General features: G+C 41.2%; 3 protein-coding genes across 3 annotated transcripts; 1 reads left to right on the top strand and 2 right to left on the bottom strand.

Annotated features, from left to right (window-relative positions):
- Positions 1-113: 113 nt before the first annotated feature.
- Positions 114-495, bottom strand: LOC6594342. Its single transcript, XM_002019564.2, has 2 exons — positions 357-495; positions 114-293 (listed from the first exon to the last, which is right to left on the bottom strand). The coding sequence occupies exons 1-2, from the start codon at positions 486-488 to the stop codon at positions 168-170; spliced, it is 258 nt and encodes an 85-aa protein (XP_002019600.1). The 5' UTR covers positions 489-495; the 3' UTR covers positions 114-167.
- Positions 496-1431: 936 nt separating this feature from the next.
- Positions 1432-2861, top strand: LOC6594341 (phenoloxidase-activating factor 2). The gene is made up of 4 exons (XM_026994765.1): positions 1432-1594; positions 1654-1850; positions 1909-2165; positions 2217-2861. The coding sequence occupies exons 1-4, from the start codon at positions 1432-1434 to the stop codon at positions 2803-2805; spliced, it is 1206 nt and encodes a 401-aa protein (XP_026850566.1). The 3' UTR covers positions 2806-2861.
- LOC6594340 lies at positions 2811-4464 on the bottom strand. Its single transcript, XM_002019562.2, has 4 exons — positions 3902-4464; positions 3552-3827; positions 3307-3492; positions 2811-3238 (listed from the first exon to the last, which is right to left on the bottom strand). The coding sequence occupies exons 1-4, from the start codon at positions 4391-4393 to the stop codon at positions 2882-2884; spliced, it is 1311 nt and encodes a 436-aa protein (XP_002019598.2). The 5' UTR covers positions 4394-4464; the 3' UTR covers positions 2811-2881.
- Positions 4465-12114: the final 7650 nt, after the last annotated feature.

The raw sequence follows: 12114 nt of genomic DNA, 5'->3' as shown, positions 1-12114 counted from the left end.
CGATGGTGGGCGTGGAGAAAATGGATCCGGATGATGGTAGACGGCTGGTAGACGATGCAAAAGCGAAGAAAAGTCCGATGAAAAAGACAAAAATAAATAGACAGAGTTCCGCAAATGAATATTTAATTCAAATTAAACATCTTTTACAAATTATTGAGCTCTAAAAATTAAGTATATGCAGAAAAACGGCTCTCCAAATCGTCGAAGATATATTTACAGCTCTGATTATCATAGGCGGGCTCAATTAAGTCGGCCTCGACGCTGGCCAAAATCAGGAATTTCGTGATGGCGGTCTGTGGAAAATAATCAAAGGATGAAAATACTAGAACCTATGGAATGTGGGTGCTCGGACTTACATCCTTCAGATCGTTGTGCTTCCAGAGATCGTTGGTCTCCAGATAGGTGCGCATAAGGATGCGCCACTGCCAGTAATTTTTACAACCATGTAGTTTGGGAATGGCCCTGTAATCCAGTTCAATGTGACCCATTCTGTTCCGCTTTGCTAGACGCACTGATTAGGCATGGAACTTGCACCAACGTTGCGGCTGATATGAAAGCTCCATTGGAAAAAGAGAGAGCTTTTCCTATCTGGAATTAAAATATCTAAACAGCTCTATAGGGGGGTTTAGCTCTAAGATTGAACGGAATGTGTCATGCAGCCAGAATCAAGCGCTAAATTGTTAACCACTCCGAGTGGGTGGTTGCAGGGGCAGCTCAAAGGCCAGCGGTGGCTGAGGGCTGAGGGCGTCCAACCGCAGCAAGTGTCAAAACCAGAATCGACATCAAATTGTTACCAATTAAACCATTAAGTTGTTACAATCAAATTAAATGCCACACAATATATAGAGCACCAACAACTATGTCGCACAACAATGGGAATTTAAAGCTGAATGAAATTATCGAGCTGTCCACACGGCGATTCAGAACTTAATTCGTTTAGTATTCTACACAAATATACGACCAGTTCTCAATGGAGTTCTCCCATAGGTATGGAGTTGTGCATTGGTGTTGGCAATGGATAGGTGGTTATTTTTTGGCTTGACTTCTCACTGGGTTTTAAACATAAGAGGGGTATATCGACTTGAACATGGGGTTTGTGTTTGTTGATAATTTGACTCATGCTTCTCCCTATGGTTACTCCAGCGATAAACTGATAATTATAGTTGAAAATTCCATTAAAAACTTTATTCTAGAGTAATTTGCTATTCGTTTTTTATTGCCATCAGCTAGCAATTTTCGCCCTAATTTGCTTTTTATGATTGTTTTTTGTGACTCTATATGCAGTTTGCTGGAAAATCCCTGAGCTGAGGAGGCCATTTGTCAGGCAATTTATTGTTGGGGCAACCAGAACCACAAACAGTGTGAAGCCCCAAAACCTATATAGTTAGGCGGAGCATTGGTGACTCGATTTAGTTGTCTTTGGTAAGGGCTATGACTAAGTTTAGTTGCCTGTTGCTGCTGACGCTGCTGCTGCAGTTGCTCCACATCGATGGCGGCCATGGCTGGAGTTTTGGGCCAGTGCAGGAGGCAGAGGATGAACCAGGAGGGGCAGAGCCACAGCCAAGCGATGTGGCCAGTACGGCGAATCATACGAGTAAGAGTAAGAGATCAAGCCAGTCAAGGACCCCTTTCGATGAGTCTCTCCTGTTTTAGTACTCACCAGGCAGTTGATTGTGGGAACCCTGGTGCCTCCACTATTGCCCGGACCCTGGCCCAGTCCTGCCATTGTGGCACCAGGCACCAGCTACTGCCAGTGTGTTCCGCCCGGATCCTGTGCGAACCCCCTGCCCACCGTACCGAGCGATGGTAGCGGACAGCTGGACATACGCATCGTCAACACGGGAGCTTATGTGAGTGAGTCCTCCAAGGATATAGCCTTCTCTAATCTCCTGTATCCTGTTTGTGCAGCCATCGATCCCGAGCACTTCTGCTACCTTGACCTGCAGCTATGGACAGGTGGCCTGCTGCCAGGCGGGAAGCTATCAGTGTGGTCGCCGTTTCCCGCCGCCACTGGGCTCCTCGACGGCAGGAGCGGGACAGGCGAACTTCGGGGCATATCCATGGCAGGCGGCGCTGCTGACAACCGCAGATGTATATCTGGGCGGAGGAGCTCTGATCACGGCCCAGCATGTCCTGACGGCTGCCCACAAGGTCTACAATTTAGCGTGAGTTCTACTAAAGCTCCCTTTTCCGGATGTCCTTGCATTCAGGTTCAGTTTGACTTCGTTTAAGGTCCGCTTGGGGGAGTGGGATGCGAGCAGCACAAGTGAACCGATTCCCGCCCAGGATGTGTACGTGTCCAATGTGTATGTGAATCCTTCGTTCAATCCCACCAATCTACAGAACGATGTGGCCATCCTGAAGCTTGTCCAAGCCGTGTCCCTCACCAGCAAGTCCACCGTGGGCACCATCTGCCTCCCGACCACAAGTTTTGTGGGACAACGCTGTTGGGTTGCCGGATGGGGAAAGAATGACTTCGGTCCGACGGGTGCCTATCAAGCCATTCAGCGGCAGGTGGATGTCCCGCTGATACCTAATGCCAACTGCCAGGCTGCGCTGCGAGCCACTCGATTGGGTTCATCTTTTGCCCTCAGTCCCACGTCTTTTATTTGCGCTGGCGGGGAGGCCGGAAAGGATGCCTGCACGGGCGATGGCGGCTCTCCGCTTGTCTGCACCAGCAACGGGCTGTGGTATGTCGTGGGACTGGTGGCCTGGGGCATCGGTTGTGCTCAGGCCGGGGTGCCCGGGGTCTATGTGAATGTGGGCACCTTTCTACCGTGGATACAAACGACACTGACCCTTTAGACGATCCCCTACTCTTAAGTTGTTAAAAATTATAATATATGTACATATATACTCGAAAGAACAGAAAATTTAAACATCAATAGCGCAGTCCCAGGAGCTCATAGAGCGGCACTTCATTCACCGATTCACTGGCACTGGACTCTGCAAAGTCACCGCTCTGGAGCAGATACTCGGGTCGCTCCAGCGAAGGGTTCGCCAGATAGAAGTCGATGAGGGCCGAGGTGCTGCGCAGATGGGTGATTCCCTTGAAGATCTTCTCGCGGGTCAACAGCTCCTCCGGGTAAACGGTCGTGATGGCCGTGTCATTGGATCGTTTAACCCACGGTCGTTCCTTGACCGGCACCGTGCGTCCAAAGGCGCTGATGATGGGTGCCTTGCTCACGCGCGATGCTTGATCGTTGATGTGCTTCTCATACTTCAACTCGATAGCCATCTGTGAAAAGGTAGACAGAGCATCAGTAGGAGATCTTCCAATTGTGCGCATCTCTGTACTCTACTTACATGAGGTTTGTTCCACTTGTCGGCCACGGTCTGGGCAATGGCATTCACCTCCTTGGGATCCGTTTTCACAGAGGCCAACAGAGTGCGATCTCCCTTGATGGAGAAGAGATTCTTGACCTTCTCCGGCGTGAGGCTGCTCTCCATGGTGCCAAATGAGTTCAACCACTCGACAAAGCGTTCTGCAGACTGAGGGAGCGAGATTATACAAGGATTAGATGGGGTTTTGGGGTCCAACTGATACTTGCCGCATCCATGAGATCTTCCGCCTGCTCGTCAAGGGTGTAGATGGAGCGACTCTGGCCGGGATGCTCCACACGGGACTGCCAGCAGACACGCTTGTCGCTGGGAGTGCACAGGAATTTGGCATACCAGCTGGTCTTGTCCACAGTCTTGTAGCTGTGGCCCACGGGCTCGTCCAGCCGCAGATCGAACTTCTCGAACTCGTGATCCATGCGCACAATGTCCGAGTGTTCGCTCTCATTGAAGTACTCTTCGACCACCTTGCGTTTCAGGTTGATGAGCTATCCAAAAAATAATCATATTAAAAGGGGGAACATGGAACTACTCCTGAATCCTCTTTCCTTCAGCGACTTACAAGGGGAACCTCCTCTTCCTCGCTGTCCGGGCTGCTGGCACTCATATAGTCCTCGGGTCGGTCCTCGCGCATATCATCCCGTATATAAATATCATCATCCGACTTGGAGAAGTCATAGTCCTGGATGCGCTTCACCCTTTCGCGCAGTCGTGGTGGCAACACCAGCGAGTAATCTACCACTGGAATCCGTGGACGGGTGCGGCACGCGGCTGCCAGCTCCACCTCATCGATCACATCGTTCCAGTAGGCCTTACCCTCGAGACCGTTGCGCTCTTTGAGCTTGGAAAAGTCGCTCATTCCACTGCTGGTGGAGTGCTCCTTCTGCAACAGCTTGGGCTTCACCTCCGTGGGCTTCTGGTACGCGACCAAAGCCTGAGTGACGGACTCCATGCGGGCTGAGCGCAACATGCGATTAATTATGGGTCGATTGGCCCGCGCCACAACTGTGCGGCGGACCGTCGACGCATAGGTATGCTGCTTATTCAATGACATCGTGAGGCGTTTGTCTGTCCTCTGCCTCTTAAATTGGTAAAAACTATAGCAAAAATAGCACTAAATTTCTGTCTAAATTTGTTTGTTCGATACGAGGTTTCAAAGTAAATACTAGCTATGACAACCCACAGTTTGTTGGGGAGTGTAGCTTTAAAAAAAAATGGGGGAAAATGGCAGTCAAAGTTTTTACGGAAATGACAGAATAGTCAATCTACATGGTATCTACATTTTCGATATATATCTACATCTACAATACTTGTTTTACTAGTTGTTCATATTTTATGCATATTATCTACATGGCTTCTACATAATTGCTCATACGACCCATTGGTCCTGAAGAATGAAGAATAATTTTTAAATTCTATTCAAATTATAGTACTTAAAAATGGATAATTCTTTTGGGATTCCGGTTTTGCTAAAAGTTCCTTTCTGGGGTCACATTTCCTTTCTAGGGTTAAGCTATAAGCTAGAGTCATTACAGAAATAATTGCTCTTACGACCCATTGGTGCTCTGCCAGCCAGAGTGGATTGTTGGGCAGCAAAAAAAATGAAGACAAAGGTACACCTTTACACACAGATACTCACACATACATACATACATAAGCAAGGGTAAGTTAAATTTATACGCACAGGCACCAACAGGTTGCCCCGAGCAGCAGCAGCAGCAGAAGCAGCAACAACAGCAACACCAGCGAGACATGTGTTTGCCTTCAATGCACAAACACAAACACAAACACACAGACGGGCAGCCAGGCGGACAGACACCCGCAGACAAGCACAAACAGGACATACCAAGGCAGGAAGAGTAGAGAGATAGAGGGAGACCGACAGACAGACACCATTTGGAAATTTGCTGTTCGCTTAACAGTTGCGTCTTGCCCATAAACATCAGGGGACAGCGGCAAACTTTGAGCTGCGAAGCATTTGATACCCTTAGAGAACGCAATTTCCCTAGAAGATATATCTATTAAAAGAAATACAAGCAATGAAGATACTCGAGAAACGAGGGGGAACGTTGTGAGTTGCTGCGAATTTTTGATTTTTATTGAATAATTATTATTTTTGATTTTTATTGTATGATCATTATTTTGGATTCTTATTGTTTAGTAATTATTTTTTATTTTTATTATTTAATAATTATTATACAATAAAAATGAAAAATAATAATTATTCAATAAAAATCAAGAATAATAATTATTCAATAACAATCTAGAATAATAATTATACAATAAAAATCATAAATAATAATTATTCAATACAAATCAAGAATAACAATTATAATAATAGTTATTCAAAAAAATCAAGAATAACAATTATAATAACAGTTATTCAATAAAAATCAAGAATAACAATTATAATAATAGTTATTCAATAAAAATCAAGAATAACAATTATAATAATAGTTATTCAATAAAATCAAGAATAACAATTATAATAATAGTTATTCAAAAAAATCAAGAATAACAATTATAATAACAGTTATTCAATAAAAATCAAGAATAACAATTATAATAATAGTTATTCAATAAAAATCAAGAATAACAATTATAATAACAGTTATTCAATAAAAATCAAGAATAACTATTATAATAACAGTTATTCAATAAAAATCAAGAATAACAATTATAATAATAGTTATTCAATAAAAATCAAGAATAACAATTATAATAATAGTTATTCAATAAAATCAAGAATAACAATTATAATAATAGTTATTCAAAAAAATCAAGAATAACAATTATAATAACAGTTATTCAATAAAAATCAAGAATAACAATTATAATAATAGTTATTCAATAAAAATCAAGAATAACAATTATAATAACAGTTATTCAATAAAATTCAAGAATAACAATTATAATAACAGTTATTCAATAAAAATCAAGAATAACAATTATAATAATAGTTATTCAATAAAAATCAAGAATAACAATTATAATAATAGTTATTCAATAAAAATCAAGAATAACAATTATAATAACAGTTATTCAATAAAAATCAAGAATAACAATTATAATAACAGTTATTCAATAAAAATCAAGAATAACAATTATAATAATAGTTATTCAATAAAAATCAAGAATAACAATTATAATAATAGTTATTCAATAAAAATCAAGAATAACAATTTTAATAACAGTTATTCAATAAAAATCAAGAATAACAATTATAATAACAGTTATTCAAAAAAATCAAGAATAACAATTATAATAATAGTTATTCAATAAAAATCAAGAATAACAATTATAATAACAGTTATTCAAAAAAATCAAGAATAACAATTATAATAACAGTTATTCAATAAAAATCAAGAATAACAATTATAATAACAGTTATTCAATAAAAATCAAGAATAACAATTATAATAACAGTTATTCAATAAAATAAAGAATAACAATTATAATAACAGTTATTCAATAAAAATAAAGAATAACAATTATAATAACAGTTATTCAATAAAAATCAAGAATAACAATTATAATAACAGTTATTCAATAAAAATCAAGAATAACAGTTATAATAACAGTTATTCAATAAAAATCAAGAATAACAATTATAATAATAGTTATTCAATAAAAATCAAGAATAACAATTATAATAACAGTTATTCAATAAAAATCAAGAATAACAATTATAATAACAGTTATTCAATAAAAATCAAGAATAACAGTTATAATAACAGTTATTCAATAAAAATCAAGAATAACAATTATAATAACAGTTATTCAAAAAAATCAAGAATAACAATTATAATAATAGTTATTCAATAAAAATCAAGAATAACAACTATAATAATAGTTATTCAATAAAAATCAAGAATAACAATTATAATAATAGTTATTCAATATAAATCAAGAATAACAATTATAATAACAGTTATTCAATAAAAATCAAGAATAACAATTATAATGACAGTTATTCAATAAAAATCAAGAATTACAATTATAATAATAGTTTTTTAATAAAAATCAAGAATAACAATTATAATAAAAATTATTCAATAAAAATCAAAAATAATAATTATATAATGTATATAATAATGTATATGTAGGGCCTACACTCATTTTTAGTATCGGGTATAATTACAGCTTTTACTCCTCTTCAGGCTACATATCGTTACTGCCACGAAATCTTTTTCAAAATCATTGCACCCCTCTGCAAAGCGTATAAATGTAAACCTGCACGCCCCCATCCATCCATTGAGCCACTCGACGACCCCGCTCGTTTGCAATCCATTCCCCTGGAGGACTGACACGCCCCCCTACCTCCTGTTTGATGGCGTGAAATCTGTATGCAAATTTAATGATTCTGGGGCCAATTGTGTAGAATTTAATAAAAAACAAAATAAATAAAATATGCCTGGCTGGTGGGTGGGTAAATTTGATCATTTTGGGGGCAAACGCTAACCCCTTACCCCATACCCCATACCACCACCCCTTATCGCCACCCGCTAATGCCAAACGGAAGCCGGAAATGTGTCTTGTCGCACACAGCCAGAAAAAATGCAAGCGGCAAATGGCAGGAAGCCAAAAAGAGTCTTGTGGGGGGTGGAGGGTAAGTCACTCAAAAGTGGACACCAGAAACTCACTCAAGTCCCAGTCGCGAGTCCTTTAGAGCCGAAGCAGCACCCGAGCGAGTCCTTAGTGGAGTTCTGTTTTAGTTCGTTCGGTTTCAGTCCGTCCTCGGCTTTCGTGTGCAACAGACGTGTGTTTGCGCTTTGAAACCAGAGAATTCTGAATAAAGTAATACCAACAACAACACAATCGCTGGTAGTACCAACAACCAAACGACACACGACAGACGATGACTCGTCCACCCAAATGCTAGATAGTGCTAGTGTTAGTGTTGTTGCCGCCGCTTGAAATTAGCCAAGTCAAAAGCCAAAGGCCCCATTGGCAATCGCAATATCGACTGGCAGACCGGGGTTACAGTTGCACTAACAGTTACAGCTACAGTTACCGCCGTTGAGTGCCAAAGTGAACTTCAGGGGCCAGTGTTGTGTAATCCGTGCACAGTACAGTACAGTGGATTATTCGATCACCAGAGTGGCTTTGATTCGTGGCTATCGGTGCAGTGTCTTTTGTTTGTGCGTGTCCTTGGGTGTGTTTCTATGTGTGACATACATTTTGTGGCTATTGTGTGTGCTTTGTGCCCTCCGATTAATGGCCTTGATGTCGTCGTTGTCGTCGTTGTCGCCGTCGCGGTGTCTGACTGCCGCCACGCCTAGAGCTTGAATGCCTTCTTCACATTAAATTGTATTTCTTTCTGATACATTCCAGGAAACGCGAGCAAGAAATCTAATTCGAAATTAAATAGAAAACAGAAAAACTCAATGAACAGGCAAAAAGAACCCCCCATTAAATGCTAGAACAAGCATAATCCCAAAGAATTGCTAGCATACTTTTTTGGGGTTTACGTCATGTTTGTCCACATTTAGCGGCAAAGAAAGGAAGGAGAGAGAGAGAGAGCGAGAGAGTTGAGAGAGAGAGTTTGTTGTTGCCACACACCATGTCCCGTTGTGCGCCTGTGTCTCTGTCTCTGTCTGCGTCTACGTCTCCATCTCTGTATTCGTGTCCAAGAAATCGCCGTGCATGTGCCCCCCCAAACACACAAATCCCCAACAAATATCATCACAACCGTTCCAGCATCGTGCATTGTCCATTGCATTTGTTTAACTAATTGGCTGAAGGTGTTTTGTGCCGTATTTTACGTAAGTGTTGTTGAGCCTTCAGTCCCCCCCCCCCCCTATTATAATCTATTTACAATCCCCCCAACTAAATATACAAATATGATATATGTAAGTGCTTGCATTGTCTGTGTGCTGCCTATACTCCTATATACTATATACATGAAGACACACTCCCACACTTATACTTATACTTTCATTCATTTACCATTCATATACAATAACCGCCATATTAAATCCAACACAATTTGTGACACTTACGCTTCCGTAGCATGAAATTCCATTTAATTTATATGCTTTCCTTTAGCCACCCGTTCAGCCATTTTGTGCATGTCTATAAATATTTAAGCAATTTCCGCTCACATTTATGCCGATCTCCATTTTGATTCAACATACACCCGCTTCCTGTTAATCCTCTCGTCCAAGCTCGTCCTGCCAATGGAAATCACATTAGCGACTCAGCTCTCGAGGACTCTATAAATAAATGAGAGTTACATGAGTTCTGAGCGCCCGTCTGACAGACAGCCACTGACGATGACATTTTCATGTGCTAGTACGGGGTATCTCTGGTCGGCAGGGGGCATTACTCATATGTACGTCCCTTATTATATGAAAATATAATTTTCTTTTTGTTATGGCATGTCGTCGTCCCGTTCTGTGTTAGTTTTTGTTGGACATGGGCATGGCCAGCGTGCGTGTGGCCAAGAGATATGGGTCCGTACCCCCCATACACCCCTTTTCTGTGTCATAAGGACCGCAATCAGCTAAGCAAACGCGTCGGATGCATGCATTTTCAAGCTGGGACAACAGCAGACTCTTAATAGAACAAGGAAAGCAGAGTGACAGAAAGAAACCGAAGAGGGGAATACCCTTCACAAAAACTTGAAAGATGGTAGCTTACTCAATGGTAGATACATATCTCCTATCTTCCAGAAATCCAGAAATTTCATTTGCTATAAAGGTTATACCCCTTCTAAAGTGTATATTAAAGACCAGATGGCAAAGGGGCAAAAGGGGTAACAGGGGTTCCTGGCTGCTTTCTACGCTGACAAGCGCGTTAATTTGCATAGTTCATGCCACGGTTCCTAAGCTCCGCTGACACATGAGATGCATTTGAGTGAAGCATTCATTAAAGAGCAGATATTTAGTGGAGAGGAAGTACATTTTCCAGCTAAACAACCATTTAATGTTCATCACACATCACCTTTTCTGTAAGCCTTTTTCCTGTCAGATTTATGTTCCCTCTTGTAAATGATAACTTTGATTCGGAATCTGAACGTTTCCCCATTTGTGGAGGCGACATCCGACATCCGTTGATATGCCGGCGGGGACATACAGCAAGGAGCACGGCATTCCAAACAGGTGCAATGAGTACAATGCAATTCACCCGCAAAAGGCAGCATCGGGCATCGGGGATATATCTAGGGGAGCAAGAGCAATGTCAATCTGGCATGGATGTCACATCGGGATCTCCTGCTCCTGCTCCTACTCGTCGTTCTGCCATGTTTTCCTGGTTTTTTTTGTTGTGGAAGAGAAAAGGCTGGTAGGAGCACTGGAGTTGTTGTTTGGACTAGGGAATACCTGGCTGTTGGCTTGATATTTGTGGTTTTAATCTGCAATAAGTGGAACAAGTTGTAAGGTGGGGAAATACCTCAAGAACATAAGAGCCTATATATCGGATCTGATTGCTGTTGCAGTACGCTACTGTAGATTCTGATCCTTCCTTTTGCCCCTGCTGGTACCTCGACACGAATACACATCACATCCTGTACGCCACTACGATTACGGGGTATAAAAATCGAACAGTTTGACATGTGACCAACATGTCAGGAGGCAGGAGGAGAGTTTTGCTGTCTATTGGTACGACTAGGAGTAGGAGAGTGTGTGTATGTGTGTGTGTATGTGTGTGGATGGCTTGAATGCAAGCCAAACAGGTAGGAGAAGACATCTTAGACATCCAGCCATCGCCATTGCCATTGCCAAGAATTGTTCAAATGCTTTCCTCTGCATCCAGCGCTGGTGCATTGTGTGAGTCAGGGATTCTTAAAGGGAACCTTACACGAGTACACAATATATGTATGTATATGCATGTATAGAAATGGAGCTGGGGGCATGCATTGTGGCGCCACCATAGCATCAGAGGGAACGGTCTTTGCCTCCTTTATGGCCATTGTCTGGCTGAAACTTGCCTGGCCTTGTGCTTCATTTTGTTCGCACAATATCTTGTGGTTAACAATGTTGTGTGTCTTCGCTATTGTTGCAACTGTTTCATTGTCAGGAGTTGACTTTGTTTTGTGGCAAGTGTTTGGCTAATAAAAGCTGCAAAATGGCCCCAGAAAACCAGGCTTAAATTATGCCAAATAAAACATGCAATATGTGGGGGTATATCTGCATTTATAGATTCCCCAAATATAGACACAGTATTCAGGCGAAATCATAAATACTCATTTCAAGTTGGCACATTTTGATTTATTGCAAAAAGTTGTTATATGACATGGAAAAAAACAGCAACAAAGAGCCACAAACATGGGCCTGTAATTGCTGTCAGAGGGGGGTTCTGTTTCTGGATGTTTTTTTCTTGCTCAGGCCATGGCCAAGTCCTCCTCTTATTATTCTCTCTCTTTATTCGGGGGATATTTGTTTTCTACATACATTTATATATCGTATTTTGGCAAGACATGCGACATTTGTAGCCTTAATTTGAAAGCACTCGCCGAGGGTAAGAGAACAGCAGAACAGCCAGTACAGCGACCGGCTAAAACAGCAATAACAATGTCTGAACTTGGCCAAGTTTTCATTATGCAAAGTGAGAGCCAAGTGGCATTAACAATTCCGGCAAGAGGCAGCACCACCAACAGCCAAAGATAAAGGCACAAATATGCGTACATACTCGTATTTATGTTTATTTTGTATATACAGTATGCACATACATATTCTGATATCAATTTTCCATTTCAAATTATGGGCCAACGACTGGCAGGGGCAGCGTGGGTGTGGTCTCATTAAGGGGACAAAGAGCTTCTAAAGAACATGG

Source organism: Drosophila persimilis, unplaced genomic scaffold (genome assembly GCF_003286085.1).
Source record: "Drosophila persimilis strain 14011-0111.01,24,50 unplaced genomic scaffold, DperRS2 tig00000000-arrow-pilon, whole genome shotgun sequence".
NCBI lineage: Eukaryota > Metazoa > Arthropoda > Insecta > Diptera > Drosophilidae > Drosophila > Drosophila persimilis.
Note: the sequence above shows the minus strand (reverse complement) of the source record. Positions and strands in the feature narration are given on the sequence as shown.

What these genes read in the sequence shown, in the direction of transcription:
- LOC6594340 (XM_002019562.2), bottom strand. Translation starts at nt 4,393, where the DNA reads ATGTCATTGAATAAGCAGCATACCTATGCGTCGACGGTCCGCCGCACA. An exon ending in AGGAAGAGGAGGTTCCCCTT is followed by an intron (nt 3,828 to 3,901) that starts GTAAGTCGCTGA and finishes TTTTTTGGATAG; the next exon opens with CTCATCAACCTGAAACGCAA. An exon ending in ACAAGTGGAACAAACCTCAT is followed by an intron (nt 3,239 to 3,306) that starts GTAAGTAGAGTA and finishes ACCTTTTCACAG; the next exon opens with ATGGCTATCGAGTTGAAGTA.
- LOC6594341 (XM_026994765.1), top strand. Translation starts at nt 1,432, where the DNA reads ATGACTAAGTTTAGTTGCCTGTTGCTGCTGACGCTGCTGCTGCAGTTG. An exon ending in TCGTCAACACGGGAGCTTAT is followed by an intron (nt 1,851 to 1,908) that starts GTGAGTGAGTCC and finishes CTGTTTGTGCAG; the next exon opens with CCATCGATCCCGAGCACTTC. An exon ending in CACAAGGTCTACAATTTAGC is followed by an intron (nt 2,166 to 2,216) that starts GTGAGTTCTACT and finishes ATTCAGGTTCAG; the next exon opens with TTTGACTTCGTTTAAGGTCC.
- LOC6594342 (XM_002019564.2), bottom strand. Translation starts at nt 488, where the DNA reads ATGGGTCACATTGAACTGGATTACAGGGCCATTCCCAAACTACATGGT. An exon ending in AGCACAACGATCTGAAGGAT is followed by an intron (nt 294 to 356) that starts GTAAGTCCGAGC and finishes TATTTTCCACAG; the next exon opens with ACCGCCATCACGAAATTCCT.